Raw genomic sequence first — 23,754 nt, 5'->3', positions numbered from 1 at the left:
AATCACATTGAAAAAAAGCTGGATTTTTACATTCATAAACAGAATCCAACTTAATGAATTTACTATTTTCTCCTTCTATTGCAAATAGCAGTCACCATTTTGATAATGTAATTTTGTTATATATAAAAAATACAGAAGAGGGCTGGGGATGTGGCTCAAGCGGTAACACGCTCGCCTGGCATGCGCGGGGCGCTGGGTTCGATCCTCAGCACCACATAAAAATAAAGATGTTGTGTCCGCCGAAAACTGAAAAGTAAATATTAAAAAAAATACAGAAGAGATTTATAGAGGAAAAGTTAATCTTAATAGGTATGTGGGGGGGGATATATGGATTCAATTTTATGGTTACAGGTGCCTAACAACAATTTGAAAATAGGATTCTAGTAGCCAGATGTTTGACATAAGTCTCCAATATGCTTTTATGTCACTTGAGTGAGAAAGAATTTAGGACATCTGCAAAACTATGATTCTGTGAATTTGACACATCTAAGATTGTCTATTGTAGAAAAACAGAGTAACAGAATATTCACAAACGGGTTTCTGCTGAATAAGAGATGATTTCATTTTGAAAAGTTGAAGAAAATCTGTATAGATATTTTATAGGTACAGTGCAGTTTATAATTTCATAGAAATACAGTACAATTTATAATTATTTAAAAAGTTTTGATGTTGTCTTTCAGAGAGGCCTATTCTATGTAGAGAAGTCTCATGTAGTCCATTAATCAAATAACTATTCTAAATACAATGATATTCTTTATATTCTTTATTTCATCATTTACACTTTTATCAAGATAGTCTCTTAACTTGATGTTTTTTTATTCTTATTTTTTCATCCATTGCCTTCCTTTTAGAACAAAATGTGCATGTCTCCAGCTGACAGCAAGGAATGCCAAAAGTTGTCCTTTGTTAAGTAATAAAATTACCACTGGATATAAGTATAAAAGGCTACAGAGACAAATACCTACTGGGTAAGATACCTTGAGGATTTGTTGCAGGGTGTTTATATCTGTGAAGGTGGGTACTTTTTTATTGTGGTCAACAGTCTTACAGATACTGTTTTAATCTGTTTTTAATACCCAAAATCTAAATTATTATGGTATAAGAATTCAGAAAACGCCTATACAGTGTTTTTGAAAATGAAAGTCAGAGACCACATAGTTATCATGCAGAGTATACTCAAACACTAATCTGCATCAAGTCTGGCTTTTAACCCTCTTAGGATCAGCCTACTTTGGGTGGCCATTTCCCCATTAACAAATATACTGGGCAGAGATATATTACCAAATAATATCTTTAGAACAGAAAAGAAGAATTTAACTCCTAGACATTTTTAAAAAACTAAAATTAATTTGCCAGGCATCTGACTTATTTATATTCATGAAACAACTCAATGTGTAACTACTATTGTATAATCCCCATTTTTTTTTTTTTAAGGATTCTTCCTTTTTTTTTAACCTTCATTTTATTTATTTTTATGTGGTGCTGAGGATTCAAACCCAGGGCCTCACACATGCTAGGCAAGCACTCTACCACTGAGCCACAACCCCAACCCTTATAATCCCCATTTTTAAAATGAAAAAACAAAATGAACCCACAGCTGATAAAAGCAAAAGGTATGATGGGTAGACTAGCACTAAGAATTTTCAGGGCTGGGATTGTAGCTCAGAGATAGAATGCTTGCCTAGCACATGTAAGGCCCTGGGTTTGATCCTCAACACAATTTAAAAAATAAATAAAGGTATCGTTTCCATCTACTGTTAAAAAAATTTAAAAAAAAAGAATTTTCATAATCTGCTTTCTTCAGTGCCAGGAAAGTAGCAGTATAAATTGCTTTTTGCTTCTTGGGGATCTTACTGATTTTCTCTTTTACATATTTTGTTGACAGCATTTATGAATGCAGCTTAATGTGCAAGTGTAATCGACAAATGTGTCAAAACCGAGTTGTCCAACATGGTCCTCAAGTGAGGCTACAGGTGTTCAAAACTGAGAAGAAGGGATGGGGTGTACGCTGCTTAGATGACATGGACAGAGGGACGTTTGTTTGCATCTATTCAGGTAAAGCAAAGGCTTGTTTTCTAATTATTCTATAGTGGGATCTACATTTCTGAATATATCTTTTCCTATTCAGGAACCAATGCAACCTGCTCATTTGAAATTCCAGGTTCATTTCAGGAAGGGCAAAAAGAAACTTGCAGTTATTGGCATTCAGGGTAATCACACTTGGATCTCTGCCATGCACCACTTATGTACACACATACCACACAACCTGCCTAGACATTTGTCTCTCATATTTCTCAAAATAACTCTTGAATGGAAGCTGCCTATAATATGCCAAATGATATCAAGAAGCATCATTAGCTCTATCAGCATCATTAGAAATTACACCTAAGGATCTCTGATCTGTCTAACAAGGATGAGTGAGAATAGCCAGTTGCTAATCTGATTTGGTCACTATTATTTTAAGTTCCTTGAAAGAAAATGCATAAATTTTACACTAATATTTTAATATTATGCAGGACTTTAATATGAGAACAGTAGGTACATACAGCATTATTTTAAATAGGTCATTTTCTAAAAGAGTATAGGTTTCAAATGCTAAAGCCTTTTTAACTAGACAGAAAAGTTGCAATTTTAAGACTAGATTTCACCTCTCTAGAATACTTAGATTCGTATTTTTGTTTTATAGTACTATAGCTAAATCTCTTATCTTTCATGTTATACCAAAATGGGCAAATGCTTCTTTTAGACACCCTGTATTTCTTATGAATGGAAGATAAGAAATACCTTATTGCTTTTTTTTTTTCTTTTCCTTTTTTTCTTTTTTTTCTGTCTCACAACATTTTTCTAGGATGAGTTAATGTGTTTCCACAGGATCCTTTGGTCATGGAGCAGAAATAGACATGTCAGTTTATTGTTAGCAATTAGATTATCTTCTATCTTGTTCAAACTCTTTTTTTCTTTTAGGAAGATTGCTAAAGAGAGTCAATCCTCAGAAACCTAATACTGTTGATGAAAATGGAAAAGAAGAGGATGTTATGAAAAATATATTTTCAAAAAAGAGAAAAATGGAAGTTGCGTGTTCAGATTGTGAGGTTGAAGTTATCACATTAGAATTGGAAAAGCGACCTAAAAGTGCTGAAACTGAGGAATATCTACCTAAGTTTAGTAGTAATTCAAACAAGCCCATTATGTAAGTAAGAACTTAGGAACACCAATCACAGTTACTCTGCTAGGAATCAAAAGTGATTCTTTCTCCTTCCTCTTTCTTTCTTATTCTTTTGCCCCCCACTCCTATTTATAATTTTGTTTCACAGTTATAAATTTAATACTTTGAGAAATTCAGGCCACTTTAATTTTAAAAACCTAGCCAACACACTTTCCTTAGTGCCCATTTCTAGAGTTTTGCCTTGGATGATTTTCAGCAGGACATCATGACATTTGCTTTTGTTGTTTGTTTTCTTTTGTTTCATATTGCCATTGATTTGCAAAACTTTTATAGATTCTCTTTTTTTAAACATACCTCAAAAATTATTGACTTGCCAGGCTCAGTGGTGCATGCCTGTAATCCCAGCAGCTCAGGAGGATTGTGAGTTCAAAGCCAGCCTCAGTAAAAGTGAAGCACTAGGACTGGGGATATAGCTCAGTTGGTAGAATGCTTGCCTTGCTTGCACTACAAAGAAACAAACAAAAGTGAGGCACTAAGCAACTCAGTGAGACCCTGTCTCTAAATAAAATACAAAATAGGGCTGGGGATGTGGCTCAGTGGTTGAGTGCCCCTGAGTTCAATCCCCAGTCCTCCCCCCCAAAAAATTATTGACTTTTAAATAAAATTTCTCCTCCAGTGAAGGGTAGTTAGAGATGTTCTTAACTTAAATTATTAATAATGCATATTTATGTAATTTTGATATTATGTACATTTTAAGGTCCACTAAAGAGAATTTTTAGTGATATGCAGAATAACCTTTTTTTTTTCCCTTTCAGAGAGATGAACTATAACAACATCTCAAGAACTCAGTATCATTCAGTTATTAGAAGTCCTAAATCCAAGACAGCCATTTTTTCACACAATGGGAAAAAGGTGGTAAAAACTGGAAAATGTAGATGGGGCCCTTCTGAGACCATTAACTATTATCTTACATTTCTATCTTTACTTAGTTTAAAATGTTTATGTTAGTTAATATTATGTAGAATTTCTTGTATTATTTTGGAATGGTATGCTGTTGAAGTTTTAAGACATATTTTATTTACTTAGTATTGTTCATAGCAGTCGAATATTTCCAACTTAGATATACGAGGAGAATTTTAAGTTAATAGTGATATAAAAAAGAAAAGTGATGGAGTAATTTAGATTAAAGAGAAACTTGTTTTGAGATACAAGAGAAAAAAGAGCTGCAATTTTATAAAAGAATCATCCAGAAAGCATTGTTTTACATGGTAGCCTGAGGATATACTTTTCAAATTGAGCTGAGAAGACTAGTCAGACTGAAACTTGGAAGAAGAAAAAGATATAGGAAAAAGAACAGAGACAGACATAATGGTAGCTTACAATAGGGCTTGTTGGTGAAAAATAAAAACTCGGATCTACGTGTACAAATACTTGCCCTCTGCCTAGTAACAATACAGTAGATAACCTTCTCAGTATCATATGGTTTATGGAAAGATTAAGCCAGTAGTTGTAATCTCCAGCTCTGATGCTAGTTTAACCTCCAGCTTTGCTGCTTACTAGCTAGCAGACATCTCCATGGGTGCTTTCCTTTTATCTGTAAAATGAAAATAATAGAATCTATCTCAAGAGTTCTGAAGATTAAATGAGATAAATAACAGAAAACTTTCCTAGCACAATGCTTGGCACTCAACTAAGTGTTCAATAAATATTGACATTTCAAATACTATGAACTTGAAGAGAAAAAAGTAATGGTCAGCACTTATTGAGCAATTAGTTGTGCGCTGAGCTAAACATACACCCCTCTGTTGAAAGCATCACATTTAAGGGGACTCCATTGTCTTCAATGCATAAAAACAAAATTCTTTAACCTTTTCTTTGAAGTGGAAACTAGCCAGTAAATTTTTAATCCTTGCACAATTTACAGTTGAAGCCAAATTATAATCTTACACAGCACTTATCTCAGTTATGAAGGATAATTTGAATTGATAAGTACAGAAAGATGTATTGGATTTATTAAAATCCAGAGAATGTCCTGACAGTCTTCATAGCTATACCTTTAAAAAGTGCCTAGAAATAGAACATATTGAGAAGGGGTAACACACATTGGCTCCATTAGTCTAAAGATTCTTATAATCTTAATTGTGAAGCTTTTCAAAATTAACTAGTACGTGTAGCCTATGAAAATTGACATTTGATGAGACCTAACTGCTGAATACTTTTTCCTAACCTAGGAAGTAAAGATATCTCTTATTTTCCTTTAAGAGATTTGTTTCCTTAGAGTCTGCCACCTCAGAAGATAATGATGGATTTAAACCAGCCCAAGCACATGTGAACTCTAAAACCAGGGGAGCACAAAGTAGGCTATGTTTCACTTTATCATTATCTCTCATCTGCCTATTTGTCTCTCTCTTGTTCAATAATCTGTGGCTCATTTTCTTAGATTTCATAGCAAACATGCTGCATTTGTGATCAAAGTTACCATTTGTTTAGATAAAATATTGGCCAACTGTGGTTTATATAGGCCTACTACCTATATATGTGTGTAGGCTGTAAAAGAATGATTTTTACATTAAAATAGTTGGAAAAAATCAGAAGGTAAATATTTTATGACACTTGAAAATTAAAATTTCATTGTCAGTAAATAAAGTTCTACAATCATTCATTTACATATTGTTTCTACTTTCACATTACACCCACAGATTCACAGTAGACTCTGGCAAAGCCTTAAGTATTTGCTGTTTGCCCCTTTACAGAAAACATTTGCTGACCTCTGATCTTGTTGCCAACATTGACTTGATGCATGGCAGTAGGAGTAAGGTGGACAATTCTGACCCTTCATGATCCACAGGTGGTGTTTGTGGCTTTGTAAGCATTGTTTGTTTAAAGGAGACACTCTTTTGAAGTCTTAAAAATAAAGACACATCACTCTTTTGCAGTAGTCTAGCCAACACCACTACAGAGGATGACAAACATGTCTAGCAAAGGGCTAAAACGCTGATGAGTGCTTGTCTTTCAGAATTACCAGTCTCTGCCATGGTGAATATTACAATTATATAATATTAAGTACCAAAAACTGGGTTTGGGTACTTTTATGTTTCAATGGATCGCACAGTAAGGAGACATTACTGAGAGAGAGTCCTTTTTGAAGAACTGAACAGCCATTGCTGCCTCTTCTTTGAGCCTCCTTGCATCTGCAAGCCTAAATCCCCACCTATTAAAGGATAGAAATTGGAAGAGGCATGGCAGCTCCTTGGTAGAAAAGTCCTATCAAGGGGCTGAGGCTGTGGTTCAGAAGTAGAGCGCTCGCTAGCACGTACGAGGTGCTGGGTTTGATCCTCGGCACCACGTAAAAATGAAGATGTTGTGTCCACCAAAAACTAAAAATATTAAAAAATTTTCTCTCTCTCTCTCAAAAAAAATAATAAATAAATAAAAACAAATAAAAATAAAGGCTAACAAAAAAAAAAAAAAAACTCCTGAAGCTTTAAAAAAAAAAAAAGTTCTATCAAGAAAGGGCATTTTTATGTATTGCATTCCAACATTTAATGCACATGAGCCATAATGAATACTATTGCTTCTGATTCTTTTGTCATTATCATTGATGTCTACAGTGCATATAAGCAGGCAGTCCAAATATAGTTTATTTATTCATTTGTTTATGTATGGTGCTGAGAATTGAATCCAGTGCCTCATAGATGCTAGGCAAGCACTGTACCACTGAACCACAACTCCACCGCGAAGAGTCTTAATTTTTAAAAAAATATAATTTATTTTCAACAAGTTTTTATTTTTAATTAACATGTTAAAATACATATTTATGGGGTACAGTTTGACATTCAATACTTGTACACAATGTGTAATAATCAAATCAGGGTGATTGGTATATCTGTCACCTCAGACATCATTTCTTTGTATTGGAAACATTAAAAATACTTTCTACTAGCTATTTTGAAATATACACTTAATTATCGTCCACCAAAATTATTCTGCACTATGTAGAACATGAGAAGTTATTCCTCTCATCCAGCTGCACCCACAAACTTGTTAACCATCTTCTCTCTGTGCCCTTCACCCCACACCAGGTTCTGGTAACCACAATTTAATCTTGGCTTCTATGACATTTTGGCCAAAATGTAATTTTGTTATACGATTGACTTAGATGACACAGTGACTTTTTTTGTTTATTTGTTTGTTTAATAAGTGATTTTACTAACTCCATCCTACATGCATTCATACTTTTGAATACTCTAAAAAAATTCCATTATTGGATGTTAATTAGTTCTCTACTTTTGAAGTATCATTATTTGTAAAAGTGTAATTATTGAGTGGTCATCTAGCAAAACACCAAACTTAATATGTACCAATCCCTGGTAGTACATACTTGTTGTTATTGGGATTTGTAGAGGGTGATTCTGATTCTGAAGGGGACTTCTCAGGCCTTTCATTGGCACATAAAAGCCTAGAGTGCTTCTTAAACCTCCATTCTGTTATATTTAAATGCAAATTCCAGAGTTGAAGAAAAAAAAGATTAAACATGGTAATGTGGAAGCAACATGTAGATTCATAGTCATTGCTGTGTAGTAGAAAGAAGGCAGGAGCCAAACATATTTGAGTTTGTTACCCCAATTCTCATTATTATGAGTCAGGCAAATCTGTTTACCGAAACTACCTACCTTAATACATTGTAAAGATTAATGATAATGATAACAGGTAGCATCTAATTAATATTGTTAATCTCATCACCATTACTCAACCAAGTAAATTTTCTGACAATTCTTTCCTGACAATATCTATTAGAGAACTCAAGATTCAACCAAATTGAAGATTCTGAGGACAATCAGCTGATTGAATCAGATGTAATAGATATGACTACATGTAGAGAAGAAACTCTGCCAGGGGGCAGATGTGACCAGGCAACCACATTGGATAATGAAAATGTTAAAGAGTTTGAGGTTCAAATAAAAAAGCCCCAAGAGGAAAAATCTCCAGTGTGTAAAAACCAGCAGGTTTATCATGATGAAGAGTTGACAAGTGATACCAAGAATACTTCATCTGATTCTCTAATGAAGTCCAGTAAAAGCAATGTTTTTTTACTGGATGCCACAAAAGAAGGAAATGTGGGCCGTTTCCTTAATGTGAGTATAGGGACTGAGATGCATATTTCTAAACAACTTTTTTCCCCATGCTTTAAAAAATCATAAGGGTAATATGATTAACAGACAGTCCTAAAGCTAGACAACCTGCGTTAGAAGTCCAGCACCCAACTTGGGTGTTCATGGCATGTTACTTAAGTTCTTGCTGCCTCATTTCCTATCTTTGTAATAGGGGATAATAATAACTATTTACTATATTATGAGGATTAAATGAATTAATATAAAGTGCTTCCGACTACCTAACACATACCAAACATTTGTTTAAAAAAAAAAAAACACTAAGAAATAGTGTGTAAAAAACATACCAGAGGTTTCTGACTTATCTGCTCAAGTTAAAAAAAAAAAAAATGTATGGGCAGGAAGTAATCATTGAAATTAAATAATAATGCCAGACATTCCACAGAATATTGTAGGGATTTGATCTCTTGAGAATTTTGTGATACATAAGTGTGCTGAGATGACAGCTAGTGGGCACCTGAACAGTATGAGAATGGTGGTAATATAAAAAGAGTATCATCATGTTAGAAACCTTAGAATGAAGATAAATGGTTTTTTTGTTCAGCAGAGAATCAACTGCTTACACGACTCCTCTTCTAAGGTGGTGTTTTTTACTAGGATTTAAAAATTATTAAGTAATTATTTTATGAAAAAATAAATTATTTTCATACGCACTATTCCTATATATAGTCTTCATTTTAAACTTTTTGTGAAAACTGTTTTGTTTTAAAAAATAATTTCAAAAAGCCCTACCTTGAGAAGTATTCTCCTCCCATTTACCTGCTTCCACTCCACTTTCTAAGATAGTCATTTTATGACTTTTTTGTGCTTTCTTCTGGTATTTTTCTGCAAATATGAGTAAATATATGTGTATTGTTTGTCCCCTCCTTTTTACAGACAGGATAGCATATTCACTGTTATATATTTTGCTTTTTGAATTAACACTATATCTTGGAGATCTTTCCATATCAGTACACAGAGAGAACACCTCATTTCTTTGGTTTGCATGGTTTTGTTCATAGCAACATAGAATTGCATTATATCAATGTACCAAAGTATAGGCAAACATTAGCATTATTTCCAAACTTTTACTTTTAAAACCAATGCTGCATGAATAATCTTACACATACATACGTACATATGCAGAGTAACCTGTAGAATACATTTTTAAAAATGAATTTGTTGAATCAAAAGATAAGTGCATTTATAGTGATGATAAATATTGACAAATTACTCACTTTTTTGAGTACCATTTTGCATTTCTATCACCAGGATATCAGAATGTCAAAACAGGGCTTTTCTGCATGGGTTTCTATTAATAGTACTGTCATGAGCTTTTAGTATTTTATATAGTAATATAGAAAAAAGAAAAAAATCAGTGAGATGTGTTGGAAACAGAATGGTATTCTAATAGTGCAAAACATAAGGTAGCAAACTTTGTGCTATATCTAATCTCTGTGTTTTTGTTTGTTTGTTTGTTTTTAACAGCATAGTTGTTGCCCAAATCTCTTGGTACAGAATGTTTTTGTAGAAACACGTGACAGAAATTTTCCATTGGTGGCATTCTTCACCAACAGGTTTGATATTGATTTTGCTGATATGATTTAATTCTGAAATTATATAGAAAATATATAAAGATGTGTAATATAGCCCCAAATATCTGGTATTCTGGAATATTCGATTATCCCAAACTCTTCCTAATCAATAAAATTTTGAACACTTGAAATTTCTATTCTATTCTCACTTAGAATTAATTACTGATAGGTTTTAAGATCTCACCCAGTTCAGTTGAGGGAGATGAATGACAAAAAGTGCTATATCTTCTTCATCTTATAATTGTCCCCAATCTGTTACTTTACATAGGTTCACATTTGCAAAACACACTTCCTCCCTCATGGATACTAACAGATTCCTTCTTTCTTAGGATTTTAGTAGATTTGAAATAATCAAATAATTGTTCTTTTTTTTTAATATTTTGTCTTAGTTGTAGTTGGACACAATACCTTGACTTTATTTATTTTTATGTGGTACTGAGGATCGAACCCAGTGCCCCGCAAATGCTAGGCGAGTGTTCTTCCGCTGAGCCACAACCGCACCCCCAATAATTGTTCTTAATAAAAGATCATTACTGGGCTGGGATTGTGGCTCAGCGGTAGAGTGCTCGCCTAGCACATGTGAGGCCCTGGGTCCGATCCTCAGCAAAAAAAATAGATACATACATACATACATACATATCTAACTACAACTAAAAAATAAATATTTTTTAAAAAATCATTCCTAACTGATGGGTGCTAATGAGAGAAAATAGATCATATTATTAAGATGGTTATTGATGTTAATGTGTAAATTGACATTCAATTTTGATTCATTTGATAGTTATTTAAGGTAGTTATGATTATTTTTCATTTCTACTTTCTAGGTATGTGAAAGCAAGAACAGAACTAACGTGGGATTATGGTTATGAAGCTGGGACTATGCCTGACAAAGAAATACTCTGTCAATGTGGGGTTAATAAGTGTAGGAAAAAAATATTATAAATATGTAACTAATGCCTGTTCATGAAGTTAGATAAGGTTCAAATTGGAGCCATGCAAAAGAATCCTCAGTCATCAGTGGAATTAATGTAGGTTGCTGTACACCAAGGTAATTCTCATTTTTTCTTTTTTCAGGATTCATATTGTATTTCTATTTTATTTGATTAAATTCCAGACTCAAAATAAGAACATTTTCATATGCACAGGCTATCCTTGTTTTTACTGCTGTTCAACTTTACTTGAGTACAATGGAAATGTATATTTTATATGAAATATCACTGTATAATTTATAACTTATTTACAAATTGTATATTAAGAAAAAAATAGAATTCAGTAGTTTCTAAGTTACTTTTTTAATCACTATTATTTAGTTTATACCTGCAAGGACCAAATTTCACATTTACTTACAAAATTAATGTTTAATTCCTGGCACATCATTATAGGCTACAAGGTGGGCAACAGAACCTGAGGGATACGTGAGAACTAATTTTATACATAGTACTCCCAATGTGTGCAGTTTTTGTTTTTTACCCCTAGTGCTAGGCCTCATGCCTGCTAGGCCAGTGCTGCACCACTGACACACACACACCCCAATTCTCCCAAGTATTTTAATACTTGTTAAGAGAAACTATATCTGGCTCCGTGAAACTGTCCCATCAATCATTTGGGGAGGAGAGACTCTTCAGTAAGTTAAGTTTCTGACAAACTCTTCGGTGTTTTTGTTTTTTGGGTTTTTTTAGTGTGGTACTGGGGATTGGACCCAGGGCCTTGTGCATGAGAGGCAAGCACTATACCAGCTGAGCTATATCCCCGGCCCTTGACAAATTCTTTGATTCAACTCTTTGAGATTAATCCTCTTTTCCAGTTTCCCTTCACTCCTTCAATGCAGACAAGATAAGAGGGAATAGAAACTTAGAGAAAATTGAATATTTTGTTCTAAAGAGAATAAAACTATAAGTAAAAGAAACCTTGAAACTAGAAGGAATTATCCTGGGCAAAATTTCACATCAAAAATATAACAAAACAACAATTTTGAGCTTCAGAGTCTAAAACAGCCTCTTGGTATATCCTGGGCATGGCTGGTTGTTTTTGTAGAAAAAAGGGGAAGTTAACTACTTTGCTGTAGGCTAACCCTGATCATCTAGTGGAAAAGGGGACTGTGAAGCTCCAAGAATCAAAATTAATTTTATCCCTTACAGAAAAAGTACATTTAGCTCCTAGGAACTTCCAGGTGGTACTATTAATTTGAAAAGGAGTAATTAAATGGAGACCAAGGCAGGAGGAACACAAGTTCAAGGCTAGACTAAGCAACTGGGTAAGACTCTGTCGGAAATGAAAAAGGATTGAGATGTAGCTCAATGGTAAAGCTCCCCTGGGTTCAGTCCTCATTATGGGAAATAGGAAGGGATTTCTTTTTTGAGGGGTTTATGTCTTTTTGTTGTTGTTACTTGATTTGGGGTTTAGTTTGATTACCCTTCAAACAAATCTATTTTAAGTTGGGACCCAGTTTCTTAAAAATATTGAACCAGATGAAAATTGAACTTGGGAAACCAAGAACTAGGAAAAGTAGCCAAAAAATTAAAACCCAATTGTCTATAGACAGATGAGTCAAGTTGAGAAATCTGTGTATTTACAATAAAGATGCAGGAATTTTAGGCAGTATGCTAAAATAAAGTGAGAAGTTTAGTCAAATATTTTTGTGCAGGAAATATTATAGATCAGCCAGTATTTCCTTAAGATCTGCTTTAGGAGTCCATCTAACATTCATAAACCTGAAATATTCTATCAGTTTTATCCTCTTTGAGAAGTTTCTCCAGAAATTGTGATCTGCTTCATTCTCAATTATTTTACAGCTAGCATCTCACTTCAGTACCCTAGAGATTTGCTTTGTCTCTCATGTCAGATCTGTTTCTAGTTTCCCTTTCCTTAGTCTACTCTTTTATGTTGGTGAAGCATAGCCTCCAATAGCTTGTTATTTTTATTTTTTGGACTCGGGATTGAACCCAGGTACACTTTACCACTGAACTATATCACCAGCCCTTTTTATTTTTTATTTTTGAAAAAGGTTTCACTAAGTTGCCCAGGCTGGCCCCAAACTTGCAGTCCTCCTGCCTCAACCTCCTAGGTAGCTGGGATTATAGACACATGCCACTACACCTGACACCAGTAACTTTTGAAAAAGATAAGAAGTAAATGTTTTGAGACTCTGCACATTTGAAATGTCTTTATTTTACTTTCTTGATTGCTATTTTCGGCAGGGTATAGAATTTTTACCTCTCTTGAAGTTATAGGATTAATTTTGTCCCAGTGTTTGTCTCTGGTCAGAGTCCATTTTCATCCTTCTACTGGTGTTTGATGAGATCTTTTCATCTTAAAACCTTGTTTTTCAGTACAGAAACCATTTCTTGAAGGCTTTCTCATCTCTTTTTGGAATTCCTGTTACCAAAATGTTAGATCTCCAGTATTGGTTCTCTGGTTTTCTTTCTACTGTTCTCTTAATTTCCAGCTCTGTCTTCCTGCTTTACCTTCTAGGAACTTAACTTACTCTTCAGTACCCTAGAAGATACTGAAGAGTACTTTTGATTTTTATGGTCTCATTTTTAATTTGTAAGAATTCTCTTTTTTTCTTTTAATATTCTTTATAACATCCTGTATTGGCCCATTTGCAGTATTTTATATTTCTGTGTGTGTGCATATGCATACATATACATGCATTCATATGTCTTATTTTTTTCTTACATATTCTCTGTCCTCTCAGCTTTGTTTATTTTCCTTGTATGTTTGTTTTGTCCCTTAACATTATAGGGCTTTCTTCAGAATTAAGAGAACATTGCAGTCTGAAAGAGAGAAAAGGTTCCTGGATTGCTTTACCATGCCTCAGCTGTTTTGCTGAGAAATCCTGTGGGCTCAAGGGTTTTCTTTTCTGCCTGGCAAGGCATACTTTTCTATCCTCCTGTGGGAAAAGCCAAAAAAAAAAAAAAAAAATCATGTGCCTAGGGTCTGCTCATTTCCCATTTGCAACACCTCTGCCCCCAACCCCCACGACATTCTTCTATAATACATTCATACTTGTCAAAAGACTGTCCAAATTACATTTTTTGTTACCCCAATTTTGCATTTGCAGCTTAGAAACCTTCACCAAGTTCAAGACCTGCAGAAGTTTTCCTTTAATTCTGCAGCAAATTAATTTTTATGCTTCTATTAATTTTAAGTTATAATTTAATATATGTATTTATGTTGTGTACACGTATATTTATTATATGCACTGAAAACCTCGTCTTGTGTGGTGCTCTGTATCCAGTGGGTGCTAAATAAAGGCTTGCTCCTGGCAACTGGATTTAGGGTCGGTTAATTCTGCGTTGGTTTAAGATAGGGCTATTTAGGCCAAATGGTGGACGAGTTTCAGAAGAACCTCAGAACAGCTGAGCTGGGGCCGTGGGAGGGGGTAGGGGCACTGGCATATGTAGTCGTTTCTGGGGTTTTGTTGTTATTGTTGTAGTTTAACCTACCAAAATAACCATTAGACCTGGAAAACTACGAGAAACCCCCCTCCCCACAGCCAACCTGGGTCTTCGGCTCGAGCTTTCCCCTGCGGCGGCTCCGGGGAGTTAAGGAAGCGACTGCGCCGCCAGGACTTCCGGGAGCGCGCCCACCGGCCACCGCCGACAGGCTGCCGAGACCCGCAGTCTGCGGCCATGGCCCACGCATCCCCGCCCCGGGCCGAGTCCGTGCGCCGGGCCGGCGACCCCGAGCTGCAGGACGTGCTGCCCTTCCCCACCGGTGAGTACCGTGCGGGCGGCCGGGCCGGGGCTGCCTGGCAGCCGCGCGGGGACCCGAGTCCCTTCTAGGCCTGCTCAGGGCCGCCAGGGACCCACAGGACGAACTTGCCCTGCACTCGCGCTCGCTTGCACAGCGGGTCCAGGGAGAAGGGGAGGGCGGCGTGCGGCCACTTGCAGTGGCTTTGATTCTCCTTCTGGCCTGCTGACATTTCACTGGGGAGCAGTGGACCAGGTGCTCCTGGCTCTGCTTCACTGACTGCAAGCGACCGAAACTCAGGGAAACTGAAACTCCCAAGTGAGATTCCACCCTGCCGCAGGAGAGCTGCCCTGCTGCGGGGAAGCTGGAGTAAACAGGCCGCAGGGAAGGGACGCTACCAGCAGCTGAGTCTCAGGAAGCGGCTGGGAAAGACCTCATAGAGGACATGACTGGACACCATTTCCTTTGCTCCACTCCTCCTGGGCCCTCAGCTTGAATGAGTGTTCTGAGTGGGCCTCTTCCCTTCAACACCTGTAGCGCTCCTGCGATTTGCCAGGCTCAGGGCTAGTCATAAGGATATAAAGACGAGCCAGGCAGTCCCTACTCCAGAGGATGTTAAGAGGCAACTTTAGTTAGAAGTAGTCAGCACCACAGAGGCACAAATGAGGGGCCCCTAATTTCTCCTGATGTCCAAGGAAAGCTTTTTAGAGAAGGGGATGCCTGGTCTTAACTTTCTAAAGGATAAGAATCAGCCATAAGTGGAAAAGGCAAATGCAGGCAGAGAGGAGGACACAAGAGCATCAAACCATAAAACAAATGGCAACCATAAGCCAACCAGTTGACTGTTTCATTCAACTAATACGTGTGTATATGGACTGCAAAATGAGAAGACAGAGAGATGATGTTCTTTCCTGACATCTTCCCCAAACTCCAGGATTTTAAACCAATTTCCATGTCTGCAGTGATCTCAAACTGACTACATCCTTAAGAGAATTTGTCTTCCCTACATTGCAAACTTGTTCAGCCCCCAGATTTCCCCATCCCATTCATCCAGTTGCTCAGGTCAGAAACCTTAGTGGTATCCTTAACACTTTTCCTTTTTCCCCATACCCCATCCAACACATCAATTAGGCCAATTACTTTTATCTTCAAAATCTGTTTCATGCCTGACTACTTCTTAAACACTTCCATTACTCCATCCACGCCCAGGCTGCCGTTGTCTCCTGTCTGGACTACTGGGCTCCTGTTTTCTCTTCTAGCCTTTCATACAAGCAGGCCTAGAGCAAGGCACTTTTCCTGTTCTAGTTGTCTCCCATTACAGCTCACCCCATGTTCTTTTCTGATTTGACTTTACCCATCTTGATGACTGCCACCCCCTGCTGCCTTGTGTGTCCAGTAAGCTATCAAATCTGCTTCAGTATCCTTATATTTGCTGTTCCCTCAGTAAGGAAAATTCATCCACATATTGTCCCATTTTCATTTTCCCACCACACTTAAATGTCTGCCTATTCCCTGAACCTTGCCTGCCCATCTTGTCTAAAATGCACTCTTTGACTACTGATTACCTCTTCCTACTCTTTCTCTATGGACTTACCACTATCTGGAGGGGGAAATTTTACTTAATGTCTTTCTTTGCCACTGGAATTTAAGTTCCAAGAATGTTGATACACTTAATCTTTTCTATATTCTTAGTGCCTAGAACTATTTGCTTTGTAGTATAGGGCATAGTAGGTCCTCATCAAATATTTGTCAAAAGAATGAAAGGGCTTGTTTATAACACTAAGGAATTTGGCTTCTGCTTTGTTGATGATGAGAATATGTGTGCAGATAGACACTTTATTTTTTATAGAGCTGGGGATCAAACCCAGAGCCTCATACATGCTAGGCAAGTGCTACACCCTCAATCTCAGATTATACGTTTTATATAAATCACTCTGGCAGTAACAGGAGGATTGGAGCACAGTCGTGACAGAGAAAGCAGAGGCAAGGACATGAGCTTATCAGAATGGACTCAGAAAACAGCAGGCAAGGTACATCTTCCACACTTGCACCAGAACAGCACACACATGAGTGTGCACACAAGTCATGGGAATTTAAGTGTTAGTCAAGACTTGCTGACTGCAGATAGTACAAACACAGTGTAATTTAAGCAGAAAAAAAAAAAAAAAACTGTTTAGTAAGAAGCTGTTCTGGGCTGCCCCTTCTGCTGAGCATCCTGAAAGTCACTGAGATGGCCTGGTGATAAATCAGGATTTGCAGTTAGTTACAAGTCAAGAAATCAACCACAATGACTTCAGCAGGAAGCATAGACAGCCTCAAACCCCCAGAACACAGATGCTGTAGCATTTTTCAGAAAGGGCCCCAAACTAGGGCAACAATATAACCATATAACAATATATCCTACTAGAAGAGGGTTTTAAATGAATGTTAAAGGTTAGTGGATCTCATTCCATCTGTTTCCTTTATTCTTAAGTGGCAGAATGTGTTCCTTGGCCACCTACCTGGCTACACCCAGATTCTGCCTGGTGGTGGATTGCCCTTGTCTGATGGGCTTAAGACCAGCTCTAGGTAGAGGAGCATTGGGGAGGATAGGCCTATAGAAGTTGAAGCCTTAGCAAGCTGTTCCCAGGTATGGTGGGCCTGCAGGTTGCTGGAGAGTCTGGAGCATTGCTGTGATTTGGGTTTCTTATAATTTTTCTGCAGCTTCATTCTACAGACTCTTTTTTACCGATCAGTTCCATACTTGAGAATTCTGAAATCCTATAATCTTGTCAGGTCAATCTGTTGAGTCCACAGGCTTGCTAAACCTGCTAGGATGACTCTGGGGGGCTCTGCTGATCTTCACTGTTCTTAGCCTCAGCTACTAATGGAGACCAATGGGCTGGTCCTTAAAAACCTAAACACCCATGACACACCTACAGGTATCCAATCTATCTGAATCTACATAGTTCCTGAGTTCAGATGGCTAAGGGACCAAGTTGTCTAAATGTACTTGGTCCAGAAGTTCCAAATAATGTATATAGAGAGTTAAGATAGTGAAGGATTGCCTGCCTATGTAAGAGCCCCCAAAGTGACAGACTCCCCCAATTACATCCTTCCTCCAGTCTAGAAGAATAGATGAACTAGAAGAGCTAAAATCTTTTAGGAAATGTGATATAGGGGTGGTTGAGCAGAAAAATGCCACTGTGAGAGCCCATGAGTCTTATCTTGAGTTTATTCATTGGTGCTGCAGACACACTCCAGGTCAGTTCATAGCAGTGTGGTGACCACCTCTGTATTCTCACATGCCAGGGTCCTAGGAGCCCAAATACTTAGGAGTGCAGATCAGATGGGGCACAGAGCCCCCAGAGTGAGTGCTGGAGGCCCTGCTTGGGTATCAGCCCATGCAGCACACCTGTCTGCAGGTGACCTTCAGCTGTGCACAGAAAAGAGGACCTTTAATTAAAGTGTCCAACTCTTATACAATAAGGAGTAGGTGCATATTCTGTCAGACACTGTTTTTTCTAATATATGTATATTAGATGTCTCTTGTAGATGGACACCATACCTTTATTTTATTTATTTTTAAGTAGTGCTGAGGATCGAACCCAGTGCCTCATACGTGTTAGGCAAGCACTCTACCACTGAGCTCCAGCCTCAGCTTCTGTTAGTTTCTGACTGTGACAAAATACCCAAGAAAAACAAAGGAGGAAGGGTTTATTTTGGCTCATGGTTTCAGAGAGTTTCAATCCATGGTGAGCTGGCTCCTTTGTTTTAGGCTTGAGGCAAGGCAGTAACATCATGCTGGAAGGGTCCAACTAAGGAAAGCTTCTCAGCTCATGGCAGGCAGACAGGAAGAGGAGAGAGCAAGTGCACAAGAAATGGACCTGGGACAAGATGTACCCTTCTAGGGCATACCCCCAGTGGCCTACTTCCTCCACCCAGGCCCCATCTCCTATAGTGAGATGTGAAAATACAGAGGTGGTCACCACACTGCTATGAACTGACCTGGAGTGTGTCTGCAGCACCAATGATTAAACTCAAGGTAAGACTCACGGGCTCTCACAGTGGCTTTTTTCTGCTCAATTACCCCTATATCACATGTCCTCACCTTCCAATAATCCATTCAGTTATGAACCCATCAATGAATTAATCCATTGATTAAATCAGAGCCATTATGTCCCAACTACTTCCCAGAAGTCTCACCCCTGAACCTTGCTGAATTGGGGACCAAGCCTTCACCACACAAGCCTTTGGGAGACATTCTAGATCCAAACTATAACAGAGTGTCACATATTATTGTGGGAAACATGATAGTCTAGGGAATTTTAGCACTAATAATGTAACTGCCTGACACTGTCTTTTTGAAGCCTGTGCTTTGTAAGGTTTTTGGTTTTGGTTTCAGTTTTGGGTTCTTTTGGCAGGGAGGGACTAGTGTTAGGGATTGAACTGGGGATGCTGTACCACTGAGCTATATTACCAGCCTTTTTTCTTTTCATTTTGAGACAGAATCTCATTAAGTTGCCCAGGCTGACCTTGAACTTTGTGTTCCTCCTGCCTCATCCTCCTGAGTTGCTGGGATTACATGCATGCCCCACTGCACTCATCTTAAAAGCAGTTTTCTACTGTAGAAAAAACAAAGGAATAAGAGGATGAGAATTTTCAAGGAGCAAGACAAAGTCTCATGCTTGTGGCCAAAATAATAGCAAATTAACAAATTAGAGAAACTTGCCTTTTAACTGACTCTAGTCGGAATCTTCCCAACAACTGGCTCTTTGCTTCCTCTCTCTGCCTCTTCCCTTCTCTTCCCAGCTTTTTTCCCCTTAGTTGTTTTTCCTTTCCTCTCCTAAAAAAAAACAACAAAACTGATTCCTTCCTTTATGTCTCTTTCCTGACTAATCATAATGTTGAGTTAAAGCACGCAAAGTTACATAACTCATTTGCTTTTTTAATTCTCCCAGAATTTGTTTTTGAATGTAGTATGACATAGAGGTATGATTTGTGTTTTGTTATGGATAGTTAACCAGAGCACTGTTTCCTGAATACATCCTTGTTGTTGATTTGTAATGACAGTCATTATTATTGAGAGCTTGCTATGGGCAAGGCAATGTTTTGAGAACTTTGCTTCTGCTTAATTTCATGGTTGTGTTTCTCGAATGAAGATTTTCCTCATTTTTAGACATTTTAAATGAATTATTTTTTTTCTTTAACCCATTTAAATATATATAAAATAAGTTGGGGCTGGGGCTAGGGCTGGGGCTTAGTGGTAGAGCGCTCGCCTAGCACGTGGGAGACACTGGGTTCAATCCTCAGCACCACATAAAAATGAATAAAATAAAGGTATTGTGTCCAACTACAACTAAAAAATTTTTTTTTTAAAAAAATAAGTTACTTTTCCCTTTGGGTCCCCAATTTTTTGTCTCTGGGGGAGTTGAGACTATAAAAATAAGGACCTGGCCTTCTACTTTAAGACTGGAGGAGGATGTGTCCAGATGACGAAATTCTACTTTTCCATTTCTCACCAGGGATGTTACTTATAGGTATCTTTCAGGTTGCAGAAAAGATGGAAAAAAGGACATGTGCACTCTGCCCCAAAGATCTCGAGTATAGTGTCCTGTACTTTGCACAATCAGAGAATATAGCTGCTCATGAATGTTGTTTGGTAAGTTACTTGAAAACTTACGTGAAACTACATGAGTCGTTTTAGGACTGGACATACCAGAATAAATAAATGGTGCTGAATAGATAAATGGTGCTTTGAATACAAGGACTAAGGAGAGTTGGCCATTGGGCTTTTAAGTGAAGATTGTGGCACATAGTTTTCTAACTTTAAAGGGTTTCAGATCTTATTATCTTATGATTACATTTAATTTTATTTATTTATAACTTGTCAAACACATGAAGAGAACTATGATGAAGCAGCTTCTTCAAAGGTAGTCTAATGAAGCCGGGCACAGTGATGCATGCCTATAAGGCCATCAATTTGGGAAGCTGAGGCAGGAGAATCTCAAGTTTGAGGCTAGCCTGGGCAGTGTAGTGGGAGGAGACCCTGTCGCAAAATGAAAATTTTAAAAAGGGGCTGGAGGTGCTAATGCACTCCTGGGTTCAATCCCCAGTAAAACACACACACACACACACACAAAAAAAAACTTAATGAAAGATTTCAACTATAACAGACATCTGTAGACCTTCCACCCAGATATAATTTTGTTTTAGATTTATCCATGGTGCTAAACATAGTTGTAAGTCTTTCATTTTAAATAGTGTTTCATTGCGTGACCACTGTTCACCTGTGAATGGGCATTTAGATTTTGCCGGTTTTCTTTCTATGACTAACAATTATCTAGGTCTCCTCATACATGTGAGAATTCTCTGTCTAGGGAATATAGCTAAGAGTGGAGTTGCTGGGGAACAGAGAAGTGGTGTTTTCACTTCACTAAATTTACCAAATTACTCTCCAAAGACATTGTAGCAAATTTGACTTCCACTATTGTTTCAGAGCATTTTTCTCTTCATCCTTACCAGTACTTCATATTATGAGGTTATCATTTTTTCCCCCCTCAATTCACATGAAATGGTATCTTTTTAAAAAAAATTTTTTTAGTTATAGATGGACACAATACTTTCATCTTATTTGTTTGTTTGTTTTTTTGTTGTTGTTTTGTTTTTTTTTTAATGTGATATCGGGGATCGAACCCAGTGCCTCATGCATGCTAGGCAAGCACTTGACCACTGAGCCACAACCCCGGCCCGAAATAGTATCTCTCTTGCACTCCCTCATTCCTGGGGATTGCATTATCAATTCTCCTGCTTATGGTCCATTGTATTTTCTATATCTGTGCATTGGGTGTTGGTAGGCTTTATGTTTTATCTTTGAGATGTTGTTTTTGCTTATATGTATTCATTAAAAATAGTAAAGCTTTATTATTTGTTATTTAATTATATTTATGGCATTTTCTGTCAGAAGTTCATAATTCAGTTAAAGTCATAATTATTTTCCTTTATAGAATTGGTGAGATTTTTTTTAACCAAAGAAATTGTTTTCTGCTAAGATCCTTTTTTCCCCATAAGTTTTAAAATCTTGCTTTTCTTATTAGTTTCTTAATTTTACTGGAATATTATTATTACATAAAGTAGAAATTAATTTTATTTTTCCATATAATTGACAATTTTTCTTTCCAGTCTGTCTGTTTTGTGGTTCTGGGGATTGAACCCATTATGATAAGTAAGCACTCCACCACCAAGTTACACCAGCTGTCATACCACCATTCATTATTCACATCAGCTGTCATACCATCATTCATGAATAATGTATATCTTCTATTTTTTATTTTAAGTAAAAACAACATCTCAAAGTAATGATAACTGTTGTTTAGTATGTGTGTGGTAATGTTTTGGGAGCTTTACCTACATTAAAATGTTAATCCTCACTGCAACCATTACTCTCCCTAAGCTAAAGGTGAAACATCTGAGGCACTGAGAGATTGTCACTTTCCCAAGGTCCCACAACTGTAAATGACAGCCAAAATTCTCAGGAGTCTAATTCTAGAACTTTTACGCTTACCCAGGATGCTGGCAGTATCAAATCTCATTTGCAAGGATCTGTTTCTGGTGCTATTGCTGAGCTGATGCAACAGAGTTTTAATTATTATGGCTTTATCATGAGTCTTGGCTCTTACCTGGGCACAGTAGTGCATGCCTACAATCCCAGCTATTTGCGAGACTGAGACAGGAAGATAATAAGTTTGAGGCCAACCTGGGCAACTTAGTGATAACTTGTCTCAAAATTAAAAGGACTAAGGATCTAGTTCATTGAAGGCTATGGGTTCAATCCCTAGTACCTCAAAGAAAAATAAAATAAGCCTTGGCTCTTATTTTGGTGCTTTGAACTTTGAGATTTTTTTTTTTTTTTCAGATTTCACAAAGATTCCCATTGGAATTTTGATTAGAGTTGTATTTAATTTATAGATGAATTTGGGTAAAATTAGATCCTTCATAATATGAATCTTTCTATCCATTAATAGGATCTCTCTCAGGCTTGGGTTGTAACTCAGTGGTAGAGTACTTGCCTAGCATGTGTGAGGCACTAGGTTCAATTCTCAGCACCACATCTAAATAAATAAATTAAAGATCCATCAACAACTAAAAAAAAAGTATTTAAAAAAAAATAGGGTCTGTCTCTTCAATTTAGGCCTTTTATGAGTTTCAAAATTGTTCAGTAATTTTTGAAGTTTGTCATGGTGGCATATGTCCATAGTCCTGTCTCAAAAACAAAAACAGTATAGTATTTCATCTAATTACAAAGCATTATTTTAGATGCTGTATTCAATCTAGAGATGATTTCAAGTATATGGGAGGATATACATAAGTCATATGCAAATATTGCACCATTTTATATAAGAGACTTTGCACTGGAAGATTTTGGTATCTAAATGAGGGTAAGTCCTGGAATTATTCCCTAGAGGATATTGAGGGATGACTGTATTTTTTCCTTTTTATATTTTCATAGTATTTCATTGTATCAATATGTCCCAATTTGTTATCTGTTCATCTGTTGATAGACATGTATTATTTCCAGTTTGAGACTATTATGATAATACGTCTTCATGTGGAAATAATGCTTTTATTTCTTTTGACTAAATATCTAGCAGTAGAATTGCTGTGTCATAAAATAAGTGTGCTTTTGACTTTAAAAGTTATTGTTTTAGAGCCAGGCAAGGTGGTGTATGCTTGTCCCAGCTACTCGGGAGATTGAGGCAAGAGCATTGCTTCAGACCACAAGTTTGAGAAGAGCTTGGGCAACATAGGGCTGGGGCTGGGGCTCAGCGGTAGAGTGCTTGCCTAGCATACATGAGGCGCTGGGTTTGATCCCCAGCACCACATAAAAATAAAAAATAAAGATATTGTGTCCACCTATGACTAAAAAATAAATATATTAAAAAAAAAAAAGAAAAACATAGGAAGACCCTGTCTCAAAAAGAATAGAAAAGGAAAATTGAGGGCTAGGAATAGATAGCTCAGTGGTAGAATACTTGCTTACAGTACAAAAGGCCCTGAGTTTGGTAATAAAAAAAGTTATCATTTTACACATCTACCAACAATGTCTATGAGTTTCATTTGTTCCACATCTCCATCCATAGTTGGTCTTGTCTTTTTTTTTTTTTTTTTT

At 37.0% G+C, this 23,754-nt stretch overlaps 1 protein-coding gene across 6 annotated transcripts in view; it reads left to right on the top strand.

Moving 5' to 3' along the window:
• Setdb2 (SET domain bifurcated histone lysine methyltransferase 2) overlaps window positions 1–23,754 on the top strand; it is a 72,923-nt gene that overhangs the window by 28,994 nt on the left and 20,175 nt on the right. For 2 of the 6 annotated variants that reach the window (XM_048800905.1, XM_048800906.1), the window contains 8 exons: window positions 852–968; window positions 1,886–2,055; window positions 2,965–3,190; window positions 3,982–4,078; window positions 5,429–5,522; window positions 7,964–8,301; window positions 9,805–9,893; window positions 10,986–14,187. In XM_048800905.1, the coding sequence (XP_048656862.1) occupies window positions 852–968; window positions 1,886–2,055; window positions 2,965–3,190; window positions 3,982–4,078; window positions 5,429–5,522; window positions 7,964–8,301; window positions 9,805–9,893; window positions 10,986–11,121 (1,267 nt within the window). In that variant the 3' untranslated portion in view covers window positions 11,122–14,187. Of the gene's footprint in view, window positions 1–851; window positions 969–1,885; window positions 2,056–2,964; window positions 3,191–3,981; window positions 4,079–5,428; window positions 5,523–5,919; window positions 7,684–7,963; window positions 8,302–9,804; window positions 9,894–10,735; window positions 10,819–10,985; window positions 14,188–14,465; window positions 14,631–20,125; window positions 20,248–23,754 lie in introns of those variants that run through there. The other 4 variants (XM_015484277.2, XM_048800907.1, XM_015484276.2 and 1 more) reach the window with 4 other exon arrangements.

Source organism: Marmota marmota, unplaced genomic scaffold (assembly GCF_001458135.2).
Source record: "Marmota marmota marmota unplaced genomic scaffold, marMar, whole genome shotgun sequence".
NCBI lineage: Eukaryota > Metazoa > Chordata > Mammalia > Rodentia > Sciuridae > Marmota > Marmota marmota.
This window is presented reverse-complemented; position numbering and strand designations above follow the sequence as displayed.